We start from the raw sequence: 20,905 nt of genomic DNA, 5'->3' as shown, positions 1-20,905 counted from the left end.
GATACAGGGGGAAGGTGACAACAGAGGGCTCAGACAAAAATACTGGGAAATGGAAGCAAGAAACTGACAGCTCCTTCTCCAAGGATGGGGGCCAATGTAGGAAGATACCGGGGGTAGGGGCCAACACTCCCTAGGAACAACAGAGGGTTCAGACAAAAGTGCATGCTGGGAAATAGAACCCAGAACCGAACAGTTACTTTTCAAGGGTGGGGGCAAAGGTATGGAGATACAGGGGGAGGGGCCAACACTCCCCAGGGACAACAGAGGGAAGGGTATCCTACGGAAACACAGGGATGAGCCGGGGTGGACGGACGAGGGGCAGGATACGTCATGGATCGTGACAGGGGGGGGATCACAGGAAAGAACCACAGCAACGTATGGCCGGGCCAGCTAGTAAATAAATAAAAACACTGTATTTCTTTTATTTTCTATCATATTTTTGGTTAGCAATGGGGTGAGTATATGTATGTTATGTATATATTTTTATGTATCTATCTATCAATAACTTGTTATCTATCGATGTTATCAATTTATATATCTATGTATTGATTGATTGATGTATCAATCTATGTATCTATGTATTTCTGTGCTTAAGTATGCAAGTATGTATTTATCTATTTATGGATCGATCGATCTATGTGCTGTTCTATTTATCAATTTGTATTTCCACGTGGCGATTTCACGCTTCTTCGATCTCAGATCTCTTTTTTTTTATTACAAACAGCAGAACTTCTGCAAATGTTGGGAATAAAGCTTTTTGCCGGAATTCTTTGAATAAAATATGAATGGGGGGGGATCCATTTTCATTCCTTCCCCTCTTTCCCCACTAATTAAATGGAATTATTGAATAAATGGAATTATTGAAATAAGATATCCATTTTTAAAAATTTCATTTTAATTCCCATTTTCCCCACTTATTAAGGGTATTATTTGAAAAAAATCTCAATTTAAAAAAGCATTCCCCTGCCCCGACTTTTTATTCCACTTGTTAAATGGAACTCTTTGAATGAGCTATCAATTATTATTTTTAATTCCATTTTTTTGCCGCTTCCCACCCCTCATGAACTGAAAACAATTTGTTGAATAAAATTTGAATAAAGTATTTTGAATAAAACATCTGTTTTTCTTGAAAACCCAATCTTTGCCCCTGATGAAATGAAAATAAAGTATCAATTTTGGAGTAAAACTTTGGAGTAAAAGTTGTATAAAATATCAATTTTTTAAAAAAAAAATTGGATAAAATATCCATAATATATTTTTGGATATCAATTTTTTAAATAAAAAAATCCAGTTAAATGAAAATAAAATATCAATTATGGAGTAAAAATTGTATAAAATATATTTGAATAAAATATCCGTAAAGGTTTTTGAATAAATATTTCATTGTTAAAAATCTGTTGAATAAAATATCTAGAAAATATTTAGAATAAATATTTCATTTTAAAAATATTTTGAGTAAGATATCCATAAAATATTTCGATTTTGATTCTAATGCCCTACAAAATACCAATAGATGTAATAACGATAAATGAGACGCCACACAGGAGACGAGTTAGACTCTCGTTTTATTAACACACAGCAAGCGTGACAGTAACTTTTTCCTTTTTTAAATACAGTACAATATTCTTTTTCCCACCCCACCCGCCGGCCCCTCAATTGCGACAACAACCCCGTGGAGTCCTTATAAAAATAGTGTGTTGCTACAAAAGTATAAATTAACGCTACCGGCATTAAGAAATAGGAAAACACAACTCAGGAGGATTTAAGAAAAATATCCCTTCGTAGCTGTAGAAAAAATCTCTGGCCAAAAAAATATGCATTTTCTCTCCCCCCCCCACCAGTATATACTTTTATTTAAATCTCCTTTTTTCTGCCGTTTCTTTCCCGAGATTTCTCGCGAATCCCCCTCCGTCCCCCAAAATTCGCACCTGGGTTGCTGTGTTTAAAAATAATAATTCGGGATAATAACAGAAATATCGGCTTTTTTCTGCTGTTTCTCTCCTGGGATTTCTCGCAAATCCCCCTCTGTCCTGCAAAATTTGCACCCGGGTCGCTGTGTTTTTAAAATATTTTTTTGGGGGGGATAGTAACAGAAATATCGGATTCTCTGGTTCAAAGGAAGAGATCGGCATCCTGAAAACCGGAATAAATGGACGAAAGGAGACCTGTTGGACCGAGTAATAATAGTAGTAATCTGGGAATTATGCGCCCCGGAATTTTTTTAATTCCCATTTCTCCCGAAGTTATTCCTTCTCTCCATTTCCCCCCAAACTTTCCCGCCCTTGTTGCGTTTTGTTGCCCTATAGCAACCTCTGGAGGTTTTGGAACTACCATAATCCTTAGCTAACAAGGCTAGTTAGTTTTGTTACTAGAACTCCCATAATACTTCGCTAATGGCCAGTTGGTTTCGGAATTATAACTCTCAAGATCCTTAGCTAACAGAACCGGTTGGTTTTTGAACTATAACACTCACGATCCTTAGCTAACAGGGGCAGTTGATTTTCAAACAACAACTCCCATGATCCTTAGCTAACAGGGCAAGCTGGTTTTGGAACTATAACTCCCATAATCCTTTGCTAACAGGGCCAGTTGGTTTTGGAATTATAACTCCCCCCGTAAAATTCCCTATTTAAAGGGAATATTAATTATTATTATTTATTAAAATATTATTGATCATATTAAAAAGGGAAATTTCATAAACAATGTTTCTAATAATAATAATAATAATAGTAATAGAATATTGAATAACATTGAAATAAATATTTACTGCTACTACTACTATTATTAATAATAATTTCCTGTTCCTGAGACCAGCAGGAAACCTCGGAGGTGAGTTCAAGAGGCGCTTTCCCGTGGAAATTCTTTTCCAGAGTATTTGGAAGTATACCCCGATCTCAACAGGTGGGGAAATTGACGGGCAGAGAAGGCGATCCCACAGGAACCCCCCCCATTGGTTATTCCGGGACTCGGGCAGGAAAAAGGTAATTCTGGGAAACTCGAGATGGGAAATGGGACTGGGGCCACGGGGCAGCCGGGAGCGAGGAAGGAGGAGGCTCGGTGGCACGGGGCTTTGACAGGAAGTGACCTTCTGGGTGGGGCAGAGCTTCTTTTGCCCCGCCCCTTCCGGATCCCCGATCCTGAAATGGGAAGTGGGGGTGGGTCCGACAGGGCAGAGAAACAGCTTACCGAAAACCAGAGAGGAGTTCAAGTTGGCGGAGCAGCCAAGCTGCCTGGAGGAACACTGTATCGGCCCCAAGTTCAAGTTCGGCCCCGAGTTTGGCTCCAAGTTTCAGTTCGGCCCTGAGTTCGGGTTCGGCCCGAGTCCGGTGCCTCCGCGGAGAGGAAGGGGATTGGTGGGAACGGGACCCCCCACCCTCACCCTCCCCTCTCCCAAATGCCCTTTTACATATATATATATATACACACACACACACACACACATCGGAATACGGGCGCCCACCCCGGTCGAGGTGCCCTTCACCACCTGCTTAAGGCATGTTGGCCTTCAGGAAGATGAGCTTGTTGGCGTCCTCAGGGCCCAGCAGCCGCCGCCGCCGGATCAGAACCGCCTGCTCGCACAGGCGGGCGCAACCAGTACGAGCGCCAACAGCAGGCACGGCCAGCAGCCAAAATGCCAGCTTCGCCAGCCGCGGGTGCTGGGCACCTGACCAGTACTGGAAAAGGTCGGGGGTCGTCGCCAGGGGCTCCTGCAGGTAGCTGTAGACTTCAGCCTCGTCGGTGGGCGGCGGCTCGTCGGAGTCACCCCGGGGCTTTTTGGCGGCAGCGGGTTCGGGTTCTGCCTCATCTGAGACGCCCAGCAGCTGGCACACCTTGGCAACGATCTCTTCGTGTTGGTAGGGTGGCACTGGGCGCAGCTTCTGCCGCGGGTCCAGCACCATGGCCACCTTGTGGGCAGCGTGCAGCTTGAAGTTCTCTTTCAGGGCCTCCAAGAAGAGGTGGCACAGCTTGCTGACTGGCCCGGCATCACCCGCCTTGGCTGTGAAGAGTTTCTCCAGCCGGACATATGTGGGCAAGACCAGCTGGAGGGTGGGCCGGCCTTCAGCGCCCAGCTCGGACACCGCCTGCTTGACAGGCGCCAGCAGCGCCGCCAGATTGGCCAGCAGCGGGCGGTTGAGCCCCGGCGGTGCCGGGTTGGCGCCGGCCTCTTGCCCGCGGCCGTAGAACTCGCAAATCTGCTCATAACGCTCGTGGACAGCCAGAAGAGCGTCTGCCGGCGAGTCCCAGCATGGCGGCGCCGGAGAGCCGAAGGCTTCGGCTGCAGCGCCTGGCGAGCCAGCCAGGTCCTGGCAGGCGCCCAACAGCTCTGAGACTTCCGGCATGCCCCGCGCTTGCAGAGCCCGTGGGCTGAGCACGCCGCGGACCGCGGCATTGAGTGCGCAGGCGGCGCAGCGGAGGCCCAGTCCGGCTTTGGAGAAAGCGTGGGCGCTGGATCCATCAGTGACATAGGCGGCACGCGTCTCGGGCGTCACAAACTCTGAGAGGACGTTCTGCGCCCAGCGGTGGATCGGCTCACCTCCAGTGCCTCCGCGAACAGCGAGGACGTAGCTTCGGATGCGCCCGGCCTCAGCTCGGTGTGCTGTGAGTACATGGCAGGAATCGGGGCCGGCCCCCTGGGCATGGCATGTCACGCCAATGCCGCGGCAGGCCCCGGTGCCCAGTGCGCAGGTCACTTTCACCTTGGCCTGGTTGTACATACGGGGCAGTTGCTGCAAGGCCAGTGCGCTAAGGTTCCCGAGGGCTTCAGCGGCGGGGAAGGCCCCGTGCCGTGCGCCGCTGTCGACCAGCACCTGTGCCAGCTTCAGAAACTCAGGGCCGGATACGACGCTCAGGGACGCCGGCTCGGCGCACAGCAGACGCAGGAGGCGCTCGGCGATGACCTGCCGCTCCTTTTCTGGGACAGCTGCGGAGAAAGCAGAGAAGGGGCCATTTAGGAAGGGGGGGTCTCCGGTTTTTGAACCTGGGGTGGGAGGGACGGGTCATACCGTTGTCTGCGGTGTCGCGTTGCGCTGGCGGGGGCGGCTTCCACTTCTCCTCAGGGGCGGCGGGGGGTGGGGAACGAGGCTGGTGTGAGGCCATGCTGTTTTCATTGTCGGCTGCGGGGGACGAGAGAGAGAGAGAAAGGGGGTCCAGGTGTGAATTGGGCACAGCTGGAGGGAGGAAAGAGGCAGAGGGGAAGGGAAAGTAAAAGCGAGGGGGAGAGAGGAGAAAGAGCGAAAAGAGAGAAAGAAAGAAAGAAAGAAAGAAAGGGAGAGGGAGAATGAAAAGAAAGAGAAAGGAAGAGAGAAAAGGGAGGGAGGAGAGGAAGAAAAAGGAGAAAGAGAGCAAGAAAGAGAGAGAGAGAGAAAGGAAAAGGGAGGGAGAGAGAGAGGAAAAGAAAAAGGGAGCGAGAGAAAGGAAGAGAAAGAGGGAGAGACACCCTTCGAACTAGGCTCACCTGCGTGAGACTGCATGTGTTCCAGAAGGTTGTTGTAGAATTGGAACTGAATCCCGCAAGCACCACAGGTGTACGGCTCTGGGGAGGGGGGAAGCAGAGAGAAGAGGTTGCGGATTCGAGACATGTACTAGCCAGAAGCTTCCAGGCTCTCGAGTGGGTGCCTACGCCGAGGGGGGAGGCAGAGCCATTTTGCCACTGGCAGGTTGTGGGTTCGAGGCGCGCACCCCAGGGGTCCCGCAGAAGTTTGGCGTTTCCCGGTTAGGGGACCGGCGGTTTTGGGTTCAAGATCCCAGGGGGTTCGGCTAGATGACCGCCGGGGGCCTGATCCACGATTCGGCTACTTACCACTGGAGTTTTGGGAGCTGCTGTTGGTTTCGTCGTAGTTGTTCTGCATCTTGCTCTCCACCCTCCGGCTGAAGACGCTTTCTGTGGGGTGGAAAGAGGGTTCTGGATTTTGCGGTCAGGCTAGATGGCCGCCGGAGGATACTTTCCACCGGAGCGGGGAAATGCCATTATAAAATGGATTTACGATTTAGGCTTTGGAGAAGATATACAGTAGGGACAAGGAATCCTGGGAAGAGGAATCCTGGGAATTTGGGAAGAGGAGTCTACCTATAATTCTCTATTTGGCCGGCACATTGTTCCTCCATGAATAAAGCCAGTGCTCACTTAACAAGTTGACTCATCGGAACCTCTCAAATAAATCCCCTGTAAGAGATCATTCAGGAGTCTTTCTAAAAATCCGGGGAAGAGGAATCCTTGGTATTTGGGAAGAGGAATTTAGAGGAGAGGAATCCTGGGAATTTGGGAAGAATTTGGGAAGAGGAATCCTGGAGATTTGGGAAGAGGAATTGAGGGAAGAGGAATCCGGGGAAAGGGAAACCCAGGAGGGAAAAACCCACGCAATCCGTACCCGTGGTGGCCTTGCTTCCCGGCGATCCCGAATTCGGTGCCCGGAACATCTGGAGCTGGGACGCCCCGGATGGTGCCCGGTGCAGGAGGGCCGAACATCGGATGATGGAGGCGGCCGGGGGCGGGGCCTTCTTCCCGGCATGCGTCTTGACGGCCACCAGGAGCGGAGAGCGGGAATATTCTGGAAGAGGGGGGGGGACGGTCCCAAGTCCGAGGTGTGCCCCGATGGCACCACCTGCCCGTACAGGGGTATGACCCCCCTCCCATATTCCCAGGCCAAGGGTTCGGATCCGCCCGGGGGGAGCCCCTCACCCAGCTCCCCGGACGTCACCCGCCCCGCCAGCCCCGAATACGAAACCCAGTATCTCACTGATTGGCGCGTGCAAAGCCACGTGTTCCTGGTAGGGTGTGTAATACTTGTATTGCTTGCCACAGAATTCGCACGTGTAGCTGCCCGTCTCTGTGGGGGGAAAGGTTTTCCTGAGGGCGGGGCGGACTCGGAACAACTCGACCCCCCCCCCCCGGAGTCCCTTCCCAGCTTCAAACTGGTTCAGCCTGGGTCTCTTCCCGGGTTCAAACCGGGATTTTGGGGGTCCGGCCCCAGGTTCGAATCAGGATTTTGGGGGTCCCGTCCCACATTCGAACCAGGACGCCCTTTTAATACAGACAGGGAGCGAATGAACGGGGCAGAATGTTTATTATTATTATTATTATTATTATTATTATTATTATTATTATTTCTCTTTCTCTCTCTTTCCCCCCCGAAATATTTTATCAGCTGAACGCGAGAACAACATATATGGACCTCGGTGACCGACCTCCCCGTAACCCTGCGAAGCGGGAGGAGAAAGGGTTCCAGTTCGAGTCCCGCCCTCCAGGTCCCCTCACCCGGCCCTCCGAATCCTAGCTACCGGTCTCAATCCCATAGGTGAAACTCGGAAAATTAGAATATCGTCAAAAATGCCTTTGTTTCAGTAATGCAACTTATTTTTTATTTTTCTTTGAATTTTGACAAATGCTTTTTTTGGAAATTCCACAGGAATCAAACAAATAGTTACAATAATACAAAAATAAACATCGCTATGGCATTTTGTTAATTGCATTCCATTTATAATTGACCCGACTAACAACAAATAATTGCAATTACAACAAATAAAGTCTTGACATATCTCGCTTTGCATGTCATGCATCTATCTCATAGATTGGATTCACCTTTTAAGGTGCGTCACTAAAATCAAGGCACTTTTCGACGATATTCTAATTTTCCGCATTTCACCTGTAGAAGCTTCAAACTACATTCCCCAGAATCCTTCGGGGGACTAGAGGGCGCCTTGGAAGCATCAAACTACATCTCCCATAATCCTTTGGGGGACTAAAGGGCACCTTAGAAGCCTCAAGCTACCTTTCCCGGAATCCTTTGGGGGACTAGAGAGCGCCTTGGAAATTCCAGACTACATCTCCCAGAATCCATTGGGGGACCAGAGGGCGCTTTGGAAGCCTCAAATGACATCTCCCAGAATCCTTTTGGGGGACTAGAGGGCACCTTGGAAGCTTCACACTACATCTCCCAGAATCCTTTGCAGGGATGAGATGTTGAAAGGGGACTCGAGGGCCGGGGCCGGGTTTCAGAAAGGATCCGGCTGGCCGGGAGAGGCCGGATCTACTCCCCCCCTCCCCCGCCGCGGGAATCTTGTTAATTACTTAAGTTCGAAACCCGGAAATTCATACTTGGACCGATTTTCTGAAAAGGTTCAGGTTCTTCTTCCTTCACCTCGTCTTTCGCGACCAGCGATTGGTCGTAGGGGTCTGGAAAAGAAGAGCAGGGCAGGTGACGCTGCGGATTCCCGGAACGCTGGCTGGATCCTGGGCCGGAACACCGGCCATGCTTCCCCGTCTCCCCAGAACGCCACCCTCCCCCATTCTGGATCCCGGCTCTTTCACATGGATCCTCCGAGCGTCCCAGTTTCCCCAGCCATCCCAGGAAAAAGGCAATTGGGGGGGGGGACCTGAAAAAAAACCCGGAGATGGCCAAGCCAGCCTTTCCCGGTCTGTCCATTTTCCATAAGTCAGAATGCTGTCCGCTGTCAACTCCGGAGGAATTCCCGCAGTACAGGTAAAACTCGGAAAATTAGAATATCGTCGAAAAGTGCCTTTATTTCAGGAATGCAACTTACTATTTCTTATTTTCCTTTTAATTTTTACAAAGACTGTCTTTTGGAAATCCCACAGTAATAAAAGAAATAGTTATCATAATACAAAAATAAACAAAAATAAACATCGCTATTGCATTTCATTAATTACATTCCATTTATAATTCACCCGCCTAACGACAAATAATGACAATGACTAGCCATACCCCAAAAATAAGCCATACCCCAAAAATAAGCCATACCCCCAAAATAAGCCATGGTGATAGGCAAGGTTAAACTGTACCATACTTAATATAAAAAAAGACATCCCCTGAAAATAAGCCACCGTTGTTTTTTTGAGGGAAAATAAATATAAGACGGTGTCTTATTTTTGGAGAAACAGGGTATCTTGCTTTGCATGTCATGGATCTATCTCATATATTGGTTTCACCTTTTAAGTTGTGTTACTGAAATAAATGCACTTTTTGATGATATTCTAATTTTCCGAGTTTCACCTGTATTCTGGACAGCCGGCTCCCAGGAAAACGGGAATTTGGAGGGATCGGACTCAGAATGCAGTCCCAGCAAGTTCTGCAGGATTTATTCGGCCCGTTCCTAATCCGTTGTCATCGCTATGGTTACAATTACAGGTGAAACTCGGGGAAACATTGGAAGGGATCGCATTCTGACGGGGAAAATGTGTTTTCCGAGATCGCTTCTGGGAAATGTTGGAAGGGGCAGCCAGATGTCCCTGTTTTAATAAGAGGAATTTCCATTTCCATGGGAGAAATACACACACACACACACACACACACACACACACACACACACACATATATTCCAAGGATTGCTTCTGCCATTCTGAGAAACGTCTGGACGTCCTTATTTTCTGGGGGGGGGGAATCCATTTTCTGGGGTCGCTGCTGCCATTCCGAGAAATGTCGGAGGAGACGATGGAGGAATTTGTATGTCGGCCGCATTTTCGCAGGGGAAATCCATTTTCTGGGATCACTGCTGTCATTCCGGGAAATGTTCATGGGAGAAACAAGGGAGGAATTTGTTGGGCGGCCACCTTTTTGCGGGAAAAATGTATTTTCTGGGAGCGCGTCTGCCATTCTGGGAAATTTTGATGGGAAAAACGCAGGAGGAATTTGTAGGACGGCCGCCTTTTCGCGGGAAAAATGTATTTTTCTGGGATCGCTTCTGCCATTCCAGGAAATTTTGACTGGAAAAATTCGTAGGACGGCTGCATTTTCACGGGAAAAATGCATTTTTGGGGATCGCTTCTGTAATTCCAGGAAATTTTGACGGAATTAGTAGGAGGGCTGCATTTTCATGGGAAAAATCAATTTTCTGGGATCACTGCTGTCATTCCGGAAAATGTTCACGGGAGAAACCAGGGAGGAATTTGTAGGGCGGCCACCTTTTTGCGGGAAAAATGTATTTTTTGGGATCGCTTCTGCCATTCTGGGAAATTTTGATGGGAAAAACACAGGAGGAATTTGTAGGACGGCCGCCTTTTCGTGGGAAAAATGTATTTTTCTGGGATCGCTTCTGCCATTCCAGGAAATTTTGACTGGAAAAATGTTGGAGAAATTCGTAGGACGGCTGCATTTTCACAGGAAAAATGCATTTTTTGGGATCGCTTCTGTCATTCCAGGAAATTTTGACGGAATTTGTAGGAGGGCTGCATTTTCATGGGAAAAATCCTTTTTCTGGGATTGCTGCTGCCATTCCGGAAAATGTCGGAGGAGATTGTAGAATGTCCCTATTTTCATGGGGAAAACGGTGGAGGAATTTGTAGGAGGGCCGCATTTTCAAGGGAAATATTTATTTTCTGGGATCACTTCTGTCATTCAGGGAAATTTTGACGGGAAGAACACTGGAGGAATTTGTAGGAGAGCCGCATTTTCATGGCAAAAATCTATTTTCTGGGATCTCTGCTGCCATTCCGGGAAATGTCAGAGGGGATTGCAGGAGGGCCGTATTTTCACGGGCAAAATCCGTTTTCTGGAATCGCTTCTGCCGTTCCGGGAAACGTCGGAAACTCGGAGGGGACCGGGGAACCGGGAGGCAGGGAGGATCCGGAGCGAGGGCCGGGGATCCGTTCCCGGGGAATCCGCGAGATCCCTCTGAGATACTCACCATCCACCGCATGTAGGTCGCGGTGTTCCTGGAAGCAACTGTAGTATTTGTACTTCTTCCCGCAAATGTCGCAGGTGTACCGGAAATTATCTGGTGGGATCGGGGGGAAAGAGAAAGAAAGCGGGGGAGGGAGATTCCTGACATTCCCAAGAGACCCTCCCCCTCAAAGGGATCCGATAATAATAATAATGATAATGATAATAATAATAATAATAATAATAATAATAATAATAATAATAATAGCAGCCAGGGAAAGAGGGGGCACTGGGTTGATATTCCGGGTCAGGCTGGACGACCCTATTATTATAAATTAATAATTAATTAATAATAAATCATAATAATAGCAGCCAGGGAAAGAGGAGGGGGCACCGTGTTGAGATTCCGGGCCAGGCTGGATGACCCTCAGGGCCTCTCCCGCGTCATGGAGATTCCAGCTGGGGGGTTGGGGGTTCGGGTCAGTCTACAGGAGCCCCCGGGGCCCCGCCCCACCCACTCGATCCCGAATCTCGACCGGTACTTACTGCCTTGGGAAGCACCTTCGCCCGACGCCACTTCCGTGTCTAGGAAGAGGGGGGGAAGGAAAGTACGGCCTTAGCAAATTGTTTCCGGGGCAATTAGGGGGGTTATTGTTTCGTCGATGCTCTTAATAATCATGGGCAATCACCCCCTCGAACCCGCGTCCCACTTTGCGGACCCATCCTCGAACCTGTACCTCGGTGTGCCCGGACGTGTGTCTGGAAGCAGTTGTAATACTTGTATTTCTTGCCGCAGATCCCGCACTCGTAGGAGCCTGGAAGAAAGATGGAGGCCGGGGGGGTCAGAGGGGAACCCCCTCCCTGAAAAGGCGGGATTCCCCATTGGCGCCCCCGATACCGAGCGTGCTCCTCCTAGGACCAGGGATTCGAACCGAGACCCACCTGACTTGAATGGGCATCCGCCTCCTAGGAGCAGGGATTTGAACCTGGACCTCCGGACTTGAACCCAGACCCCCCCAGACTTGAACCAGCATCCTCCTACCAGGAGCAGGGATTTGAACCCAGACCCCTTGGACTCGAGCTAGTGTCCTCCACCTAGGACTGGCGATTTGAAACCGGACCCCTCTTAGGACTGGGGATCTGAACCCAGACTCCTGGACTCAAACCAGTGTCCTCCTAGGACTGGAGATTTGAACCCAGACTTGAGCCTGGACCCCCGGACTCAAAGTAGCGTCCTCCTCCTCAGACCGGGGATTTGAACCTAGCACCCTTGGACTTGAACCAGCGTCCTCTTCCTAGGACTGGTGATTTGAACCCGGGTCCCCCAGACTTGAACCAGCATCCTCCTAGGGCTGGGGATTTGAACCCAGACCCTCCAGACCTGAACCTAAACCCGACTCCTAGGACCAGGGATTTGAACCCGGACTCGAACTGCCGTCCTCCTCCTACGACCGGCAATTCAAACCCATGCCCCCCGGACTCGAACCAGTGTCCTCCTCCTAGGACCGGGTGATTCAAACCAAGACCCCCGGACTCAAACCCTGACCCTGACCCCTGAGAAAAAAGGGGACCGGCCACCCACCTAGCTTACCGAGCGTCTGCTGGCCGCGCACCCCGCCCAGCACCACACAGATTTCGGCTGGGGCCCCGCCGGCGGTGGCCCCCCGGGCCCCCTTCCGGGTCCCCTCCTCGGCACTGGGGGGCCAGGCAAAGTCATCGGGGGTCTCGGTCTTGACCTTGACCTCGGCGGCGAGGGCCGGGGGAGGATCCTCAGAGGGCGACGACTCAGAGGCTGGCGAATCGGAGCCCTCGGGCTTCATGATTGGCTGGCAGGGCTCCCTGTGGGGGAAGGAAAGGGCATCAGGAAGGGGACACCATAGGGCATCCGGACCAACCCTGGGGGAGGCCGGGAATGGGAGACTGGGAATGGGGGGCTGGGGCTGGGAGCCTTTTAATGGTAGTCACTTGGAATGGGAGACAGCGGATGGGAGTCTTTTACTGGGAGACTGGGAATGGGAACCTGTTAATGAGAGACTGTTTCCCATTAACACGCTCCCATTCCCAGTCTCCCATTAAAAGACTCCCATTCCCAATCCCCCATTAAAAGATTCCCATTCCCAGTGTCCCATTAAAAGACTCCCATTCCCAGTGTCCCATTAAAAGACCTCCAGACTGAGACTGGGAGCTTGGGACTGGTAGCCTGTTAATGGGAGCCACTGTGAATGGGAGACAGCGGATTGGAGCCTGTTAAGGTGAGACTGGGAATGGGAGTATTAATAATAATAATGGTAATATATCTGAGTTTCTAACTCTGGTTTCTATTATTATTATTTGCTGGCCCAATGAAAGTCTCTCTTTATAATATATCAGAAGCAGAGAAATACTTTTAAAATCTAATCTCTTTTCAGTGGGAGTTTTTTTTAAAATAAATTATTTTATGGTCACTATCTTCAATATTTGTTTAATATTTTAATAAAATTAATATTTATTATTATTATTAATATCATTAATATTAATATTATTAATGTTATTATTAACGTTGCTTGTGGGTTCCTTTGGGATTTGGGGCCCCTAAATCCCTTCACCCTGGCACCAACTTACCTGTTCGCTGAAGCTCTTCTGCCAGCGCTGCTGCTACTGCCCTCGGCCTGTGGAAAGTGGGAGAGAGATGAGAACATCCTCTTTTGCAAAAAAAAGAAGAAGAAAAAAGGGAGAAATCCAGGGATTAGAAACTCTGCAGGGCATTAAAACCAGGGTTAGAAACTCAGATATATTATTACTACTACTACAAATAATAATAATATTTGAAACCAGGGTTAGAAACTCAAGATATATTGCCAATAATAATAATAATAGTAATATTTGAAACCAGGGTAAGAAACTCAGATATATTACCAATAATAATAATAATAATATTTGAAACCAGGGTTAGAAACTCAGTTATATTGCCAATAATAATAATAATAATAACAATAATGCGAGGAGCTAATGGGAAACCAGGCCTCGGGGCAGTTTGCGGGATAAAATTGCCGCATGAAAACACCCAAGAAATAATCCAGAGAGAGACAAGAATGACCCGATTTGTTGTTGTTGTTGTTGTTTAGCCGTGTCCGACTCTTCGTGACCCCATGGACCATAGCACGCCAGGCACTCCTGTCTTGCACTGCCTGCCGCAGTTTGGTCAAACTCCTGTTCGTAGCTTCGAGAACACTGTCCAACCATCTCGTCCTCTGTCGTCCCCTTCTCCTAGTGCCCTCAATCTTTCCCAGCATCAGGGTCTTTTCCAAGGAGTCTTCTCTTCTCATGAGGTGGCCAAAGTATTGGAGCCTCAGCTTCAGGATCTGTCCTTCCAGGGAGCACTCAGGGCTGATTTCCTTAAGAATGATTTCCATGGGACTCTCAAGAGTCTCCTCCAGCACCATAATAACTGCCCCCCAAAAGCAGAATAATAATAATAATAATAATAATAATAATAAAGAACCTTTTAATGAGGGTGAAAGAGGAGAGCGCAAAATATGGTCTGAAGCTCAACATCAAAAAAACCAAGATCATGGCCACTGGTCCCATCACCTCCTGGCAAATAGAAGGGGAAGAGATTTTACTTTCTTGGGCTCCTTGATCACTGCAGATGGTGACAGCAGTCACGAAATTAAAAGACGCCTGCTTCTTGGGAGAAAAGCAATGACAAACCTAGACAGCATCTTAAAAAGCAGAGACATCACCTTGCCGACAAAGGTCCGTATAGTTAAAGCTATGGTTTTCCCAGTAGTGATGTATGGAAGTGAGAGCTGGACCATAAAGGAGGCTGATCGCCGAAGAATTGATGCTTTTGAATTATGGTGCTGGAGGAGACTCTTGAGAGTCCCATGGACTGCTAGAAGATCAAACCTATCAATTCTTAAGGAAATCAGCCCTGAGTGCTCCCTGGAAGGACAGATCGTGAAGCTGAGGCTCCAATACTTTGGCCACCTCATGAGAAGAGAAGAATCCTTGGAAAAGACCCTGATGTTGGGAAAGATTGAGGGCACTAGGAGAAGGGGACGACAGAGGACGAGATGGTTGGACAGTGTTCTCGAAGCTACCAACATGAGTTTGACCAAACTACGGGAGGCAGTGCAAGACAGGAGTGCCTGGCGTGCTATGGTCCATGGGGTCACGAAGAGTCGGACACGACTAAACGACTAAACAACAACAACAATAATAAAGAAGGAAATATTTTGCACTGGGCCGGAATTCTAAAACAATTGCCCAATTATAAATGAGAAAATACAAATCTGGAAGCCCGAGATGTAAATAATAAAATTATTATTATTATTATTACGCATTGTTAAATTATTATTATTTTTCACACGTTGTTTGATTATTATTATTATTAGTTTCACGTGTTGTTCAATTATTATTATTAATATTAGTTTCACTCGATAAATTATTATTAGTTTCATGCACTGTTCAATTATTATTATTATTAGTTTCACATTGTTCAATTATTATTATTATTATTATTAGTTTCATGCGTTGTTCAATTTTATTATTATTATTATTAGTTTCACTCGATAACAGAATAATGTACAATATAATAACATATATCAGAATATGCAATCTCCAAAAGCAACTTTTCTATTTCCAGCAAAAAGAGAGATTTCAGAAAATCTACCCTAATGTAAAATCTGGAGCAATTTAAAACGAGGCAACAATCTAAAATTCAACACACCAGCCATTAATAATTAATAAATAGTAATAACGAATAATTAATAAATAGAAATAATGAATAATTAATAAATAGTAATAATTTATGGCTAATAATCTATCCTTTCCAAAATAATAATAATATATAATTTCAGAAAAATGCTTTCTCCCCCTGTCTTAAAACCGAAGCTTTTTAAAGGAGGGCTTGGAATGATATAAAAATCTCCCCTTTTCCCCCCATCGGAAATCAGCAAATTTCAAATTAAATCTCTCCTGGCAATTGAGAGGAGGGGAAATTAAAGGAGGAGAAAATTAACAAGCCAGCTTTGAATTTTTTTTTTACTTCTTTCCCACCCTTTAATTTTTTTCCTGTGTCCCCCCCCCAAAAAAATCAGCCCTTTTCTGGTTTCCCCCCTGATTTTAAGATTAAAAGGAAGTCTTGCCTTTTCTAAATTCCCTGCCTGCAACCTCAGACGGCCATCTTGGATATCCTGTTCCCATTTTAAAAAGGCCAGATTTTTATTTAATTTTTTCTGCATTTCTCTTCCCCCCCCCAAAAAAATAAAAAAAAATAAAATAAAATAAAAATTCAATGTTTGGCTGCTGCATTTTATTTTATTTTATTTAACCCTCTCCTCCTTTGCAACTCGGCACTCTTTGTTTTTGCAGATTTCACGTGAATTAAAAAATAAATAAATGCAAAACAGAAAAGGGCAGGGGAACCAGCAGAGGGAGAAAGAGAGAGAAAAAAAGGAATTTTCTTCGGCTGGGTTTGCATTTAGATTAAGGAGAGGGGGGAGGGAGGGAGGGAATTTTAATAGGCTTAATTTTGCACCAAAAAAACCACAACCACCTTTTTCCGGGAGAAATCCATTTTGCATGCATAATTCGCCTACAGGATTGCAAGAGAAGAATTGAAATAAAAATTAAGAATCATTAAAATAAAAGGAATGGTTTCGGGGTGCAAGCATTTCGAACGATTGCAAACAGAATAATTGAAATAAAAATTAGGAATAATAAGAATAAAAGGAATTTTTCCAGGGTGGAAGCATTTTGAACGATGGCAACAAAATAATTGAAATAAAAATATTAGAAATAAAAGAAATGATTTCAGGGTGCAAGCATTTTGAACGAAGGCAACAGAATAACTGAAACAAAAGAATATTGAAAAATGAATGGAATTCTTCCAGGGTGCAAGCCTTTCGCATGACAGCAACAGAAGAATGGAAATAAAAATAATAAATATAAAATGATTTCAGGATGCAGGCAAAAGGCAGGTGCAGATTGGAGGCTAGAAATATAGTAAAAATAATATAGAATAACATGAAATAAATAGACAGACCAAACAGCTTTGGGGAAATGGGAGCTTGCAGAAGAAAAGGCCTGGCTGCAATTTGCATTTCTGCAATCAAGGCCCTCTTGCAAATTGAATTCCTGCAAATTGGATTTTCCCCAAAAAGCCTCCCTCTTGCAAATCATCATTATTATTATTTTTGCAAAAAGCCCCTCTTGCAAATCAGATTTTATTTTATTTTTTGCAAAAGCCTCCCTCTTGCATATTATTATTATTATTATTATTATTATTATTATTATTATTATTATTATTATTATTATTATTATTTTCCAAAGCCTCCCTCTGGCAAATCAGATTTTTATTTCATTTTTAGCAAAAGCCTCCCTCTAATTTGTGCAAAAGGCCCTCCTGAATTTGCACTAAAAACTCTCTCTCTCTCTCTCTCTCTCTCTCTCTCTCTCTCTCTCTCTCTCTCTCTCTCTCTCTGCGCATAGACAGAAGCTTTGGGTAAAGAACCAAAGCCATTGCTGAAATTTGCATTTCTGGAAATCTAATTCCTGCCAAAAATTTTTTTTTAAAAAACCACCTTCCTCCTACTGCAAATGAAATTTCTGCAAGAAAAAACCCCTCCTTCTTGCAATGTGAATTTCTGCAAAAAACCCCCCTCCTTCTTGCAATGTGAATTTGTGAAAAATCCTCTTTCTTGCAATGTTGTTTCCTGCAAAAACCTTCCTTCCTGCAATGTTAATTTCTGCAAAAAAAACCCACCAACCACCCCCTGCCGATGTAATTTCTGCAAAAAGAAGCCGCCTTCTTTCAATTTTATTTTGTAAGAAATCCTCCCTCTTGCAATGTTAATTTCTGCAAAAAGAAACTTCCTTCTTGCAATGTTAATTTCTGCAAAAAGAAAGCTTCTTTCAATGTTAATTTCTGCAAAATCCTCTTTCTTGCAATGTTTATTTCTGCAAAAAACAAACAAACCTATCTTGCAATTTTATTTTCTGCAAAAAACCTTCCTCTTTCTATGCTAATTTCTGCAAAAAACAAACAAACCTCCTTCTTGGAAATCTGAATCCTGCAAAACAACAACAACACCCTTCCCTCTTGCAATGTTTATTTCTGCAAAAACTTCTTTCTTACAATGTTTATTTCCGCAAAAAAACAAACAAACCTTCTTGCACTGCTAATTTCTGCAACAAACACCCCCTCTTTTGCAATCTTTATTCTGCAAAAAAAAACCAAAAACCTCTCCTCCCTGGAATGTTTATTTCTGCAAAAACTTCTTTCTTGCAACCTTTCTTTCTGCAAAAAGAAACCTCCTCCTTGCAATGTGAATTTCTGCAAAATCCTCTTTCTTTGCAATGCTAATTTCTGCACAAAAAACCCCTTCCTTGCAAATCCAAAAACAAAACCCTCCCTCTTGCAATTTCCATTTCTCAAAAAATAAAGAAAACCAAACCAAACTCCCTTTTCTAAATCTGATTTTTTTTTTTGCAAATCCCCCCCCCCCCGGAAATCTCACAGCAAACTTTTTCCTTTTTCCTTTAGCAGAAATTGCGACATAAATTAACCGTTCGTTGGCAATTTGTCCTTCGACGTCCGAGATTTCCTCCTTTTTTCTGGAAGGGGGGAAAAATCAGTTTTTGCATCCGGAGAGAAAAAAAGGAAGAAAAAAAAGGGGAGGGCAGCTTGCAAAACACAATGAAAAGAAAAATCCCAGAAAATTTGGGGGGGGGGAAATAAAAAGAAAGCAAGATTTCTTTTTTATTTTTAATTTCTATTTTTTCTCCCCAAAATCTGCTCACCTAGGAAACATGAAATGCAATGCTATGGAATACAATGGAATTGAAATGGAATCAAAATGGAATTGAAATGCAATCAAAATGGAATTGAAATGCAATTAAAATGCAATTAAAATAAAATAAAAGAAGCAGGGGGGGGCACCATAAGGAGAACTCCGCAAAAAATTCTGGGAGATGTAGTTTGATGTTTCGAAGGCGCCCTCTAGTCCCCCAAAGGATTCTGGGAGATATAGTTTGAACCTTCCAAGGTGCCCTCTAGTCCCCCAAAGGATTCTGGGAGACATAGTTTGAAGCTTCCAAGCCTCCCTCTAGTCCCCCAAAGGATTCTGGGAGACGTGGTTTGAAGCTTCCAAGGCGCCCTCTAGTCCCCCAAAGGATTCTGGGAGACGTAGTATGAAGCTTCCAAGGCGCCCTCTAGTCCCCCAAAGGATTCTGGGAGGTAGTTTGAAGCTTCCAAGGCACCCTCTAGTCCCCCAAAGGACCCCCCAGCTCTCTGTATGGGACCCCCAGCTCTGTATGGGACCCCCAGCTCTCTCTATGGGACCCCCAGCTCTCTCTATGGGACCCCCAGCTCTCTCTTTGGGACCCCCGGCTCTCCCTATGGGACCCCCAGCTCTCTCTATGCGACCCCCAGCTCTCTCTATGCGACCCCAAGCTCTCTCTATGGGACCCCAAGCTCTCTCTATGGGACCCCCAGTTCTCTCTTTGGGACCCCCAGCTCTCTCTTTGGGACCCCAGCTTTCTCTATGGGACCTTCAGCTCTCTCTAGGGAGGAGAGACGGGGGTCCCACGAAAAATTAGAGGGGGACCCCTAACAAGAACGGTGGGTCCCATAGAGAGAGCTGGGGGTCCCATAGGGAGAGGTGGGGTGTCTAAAGGGAGGCACCCCTGAGAGGAGAGACTGGGGGTCTCCAAAATTAGAGGGTGACCCCTAAAAAGATCTGGGAGTCCCATAGAGAGAGCTCCCTTTCGACACGGCATCCTTGCAAAGGATTCTGGGAGATGTAGTTTGAAGTTCTAAGAGGGGGACCCCTAACAAGATCTGGGAGTCCCATAGAGAGAGCTGGGTTCCCCTAGAGAGATCTGGGGGTGTCAAAAGAGGGGTGCTCCTTTAAACCACATTTTGGGGTGCCACATCCAGAGGGTGGGGGTGCCTCTGCCTAGAAAGGAGGGATTTGGGGGCACCCCATGGGAGAATCAGTGACCCCCCAAATGGGGAGCTCCTTCGGAGAGGCGCTGGGAAGGGTGAGTCGCACAGGAAAGGAAGTCAGGAAGAGAATCGGGGCGCTACTTCGAGGAGGAGGTGTGTGTGAGAGACCCTCGTAGAGGGGGGTGTCCCCCTAAACTGAACCCTAAACAGAGGGAGGGTCTTTGTGGAAAGAGGGGCACCGGGAAGGGTGAACCCCAAAAGCAGCCCCACAGGAAAGGAAGGCAGGAAAAGAATCGAGGCGCTCCTTCGAGGGGGGCGAGAGAGACCCTCGGACAGGGGGGTGTATCCCAAACTAAAATTAGGGAGGGGGGGTATTTGCAGATAGAGGGGTGCCAAGAAGGGTGAACTCCAAAATCAGCCTCCCAGGAAAGGAAGGCAGGAAAATAAATGGGGTGCTCCTTCGAGGGGGTGCGAGTGAGACCCTCGGAGAAGGGGGTGTAGCCCAAACTGAACCCTAAAAAGAGGGAGGGGGTCTTTGCAGATAGAGGGGCGCTGGGAAGGGTGAACTCCAAAATCAGCCGCCCAAGAAAGGAAGCTAGGAAAAGAATCGGGGTGCTGGAAAGGGGGTGCCCAAAACCACCCCCAGGGAAAGAATCGGGGCGCCCCTTCGAGGGGGGAGGGAGACAGACACTTGGGGTCCCCAAACTGAACCCTAAAATGAGAGGTGCGGGTTTGTGCAGAAAGAGGGGCGCCGGGAAGGGTGAACCCCAAAATCATCCCCAAAGGGAAAGAAGCTGGGAAGGTGGTGGTCTCACGTGACCCCTAAAAAGAGGGGTGAGGGGCTGGGGGGGGTCTTTGCAGAAAGGTGGGGCTGGAGGCGGGCCTGACCTGCGTTTCTTCCTCTCCTCCTTTTTCTCCTTCTTCTTTCTCTCCGTCGTCTTCTTCCTCCTCCTCCGAGCCTCCGCCGTCGGGGGGCGGCGACCCCTCGGCCGCAGCTGGGGGGTCCTTCATTTGGGGGGTGGGGTGGGGGGAAACAGACGCGGGGACGCGGCCTGCGCCTGGGAGCGCGCGCCAGAGGGGACGGCACGGCGCCTGCGCGGAGGCGGGAGCGCGCACCGACAGGAGGAAAGAGGGGGAGAGAGGGAGAGAGAAAGCGCGCGCACCATAGATGAGCCTTGGAAGCCCCCCTAGATGGAACTTGTGGGTCCCATAGAGAGAAATGGGGTCCTATAGAGAGAGGTGGAGTGCCATAGAGAGAGGTGGGGGTCCCATAGAGAGAGGTGGGGGTCCCATAGGGAGAAGTTGAGGTCCCCTAGATTGAGCTGTGGGTCCCATAGAGGGAGGTGATGGTCCCATA

General features: G+C 47.1%; 1 protein-coding gene across 13 annotated transcripts; it reads right to left on the bottom strand.

Annotated features, from left to right (window-relative positions):
• Positions 1 to 1,547: 1,547 nt before the first annotated feature.
• Positions 1,548 to 20,654, bottom strand: ZNF618 (zinc finger protein 618). Of its 13 annotated transcripts, none has more exons than XM_035102383.3 (13): positions 20,437 to 20,654; positions 13,218 to 13,264; positions 12,199 to 12,455; positions 11,354 to 11,431; positions 11,163 to 11,201; positions 10,642 to 10,731; positions 8,069 to 8,173; positions 6,738 to 6,827; positions 6,369 to 6,548; positions 5,801 to 5,881; positions 5,456 to 5,533; positions 5,004 to 5,114; positions 1,548 to 4,921 (listed from the first exon to the last, which is right to left on the bottom strand). In XM_035102383.3, exons 1-13 carry the CDS (start codon positions 20,557 to 20,559, stop codon positions 3,489 to 3,491), a joined length of 2,712 nt encoding a protein of 903 aa, XP_034958274.2. In that variant the 5' UTR covers positions 20,560 to 20,654; the 3' UTR covers positions 1,548 to 3,488. The 13 variants fall into 13 exon arrangements, with proteins under 13 accessions (XP_034958274.2, XP_060126138.1, XP_060126137.1 ...); XM_060270155.2 differs by having other exon boundaries at positions 8,096 to 8,173; XM_060270154.2 differs by having other exon boundaries at positions 12,208 to 12,455.
• Positions 20,655 to 20,905: the final 251 nt, after the last annotated feature.

Source organism: Zootoca vivipara, chromosome Z2 (assembly GCF_965207765.1).
Source record: "Zootoca vivipara chromosome Z2, rZooViv2.hap1.1, whole genome shotgun sequence".
NCBI classification, from domain to species: Eukaryota; Metazoa; Chordata; class Lepidosauria; order Squamata; family Lacertidae; genus Zootoca; species Zootoca vivipara.
Note: the sequence above shows the minus strand (reverse complement) of the source record. Positions and strands in the feature narration are given on the sequence as shown.

Bases quoted from the DNA above. Each gene is read 5' to 3' on its own strand.
- ZNF618 (XM_035102383.3), bottom strand. From the start codon at position 20,559: ATGAAGGACCCCCCAGCTGCGGCCGAGGGGTCGCCGCCCCCCGACGGC. The intron at 5,534-5,800 runs GTAAGTAGCCGA...CCCCCTCCCCAG, and splicing joins CAGCTCCCAAAACTCCAGTG to AGCCGTACACCTGTGGTGCT. The intron at 5,115-5,455 runs GTGAGCCTAGTT...CGTCCCCCGCAG, and splicing joins ACACATGCAGTCTCACGCAG to CCGACAATGAAAACAGCATG.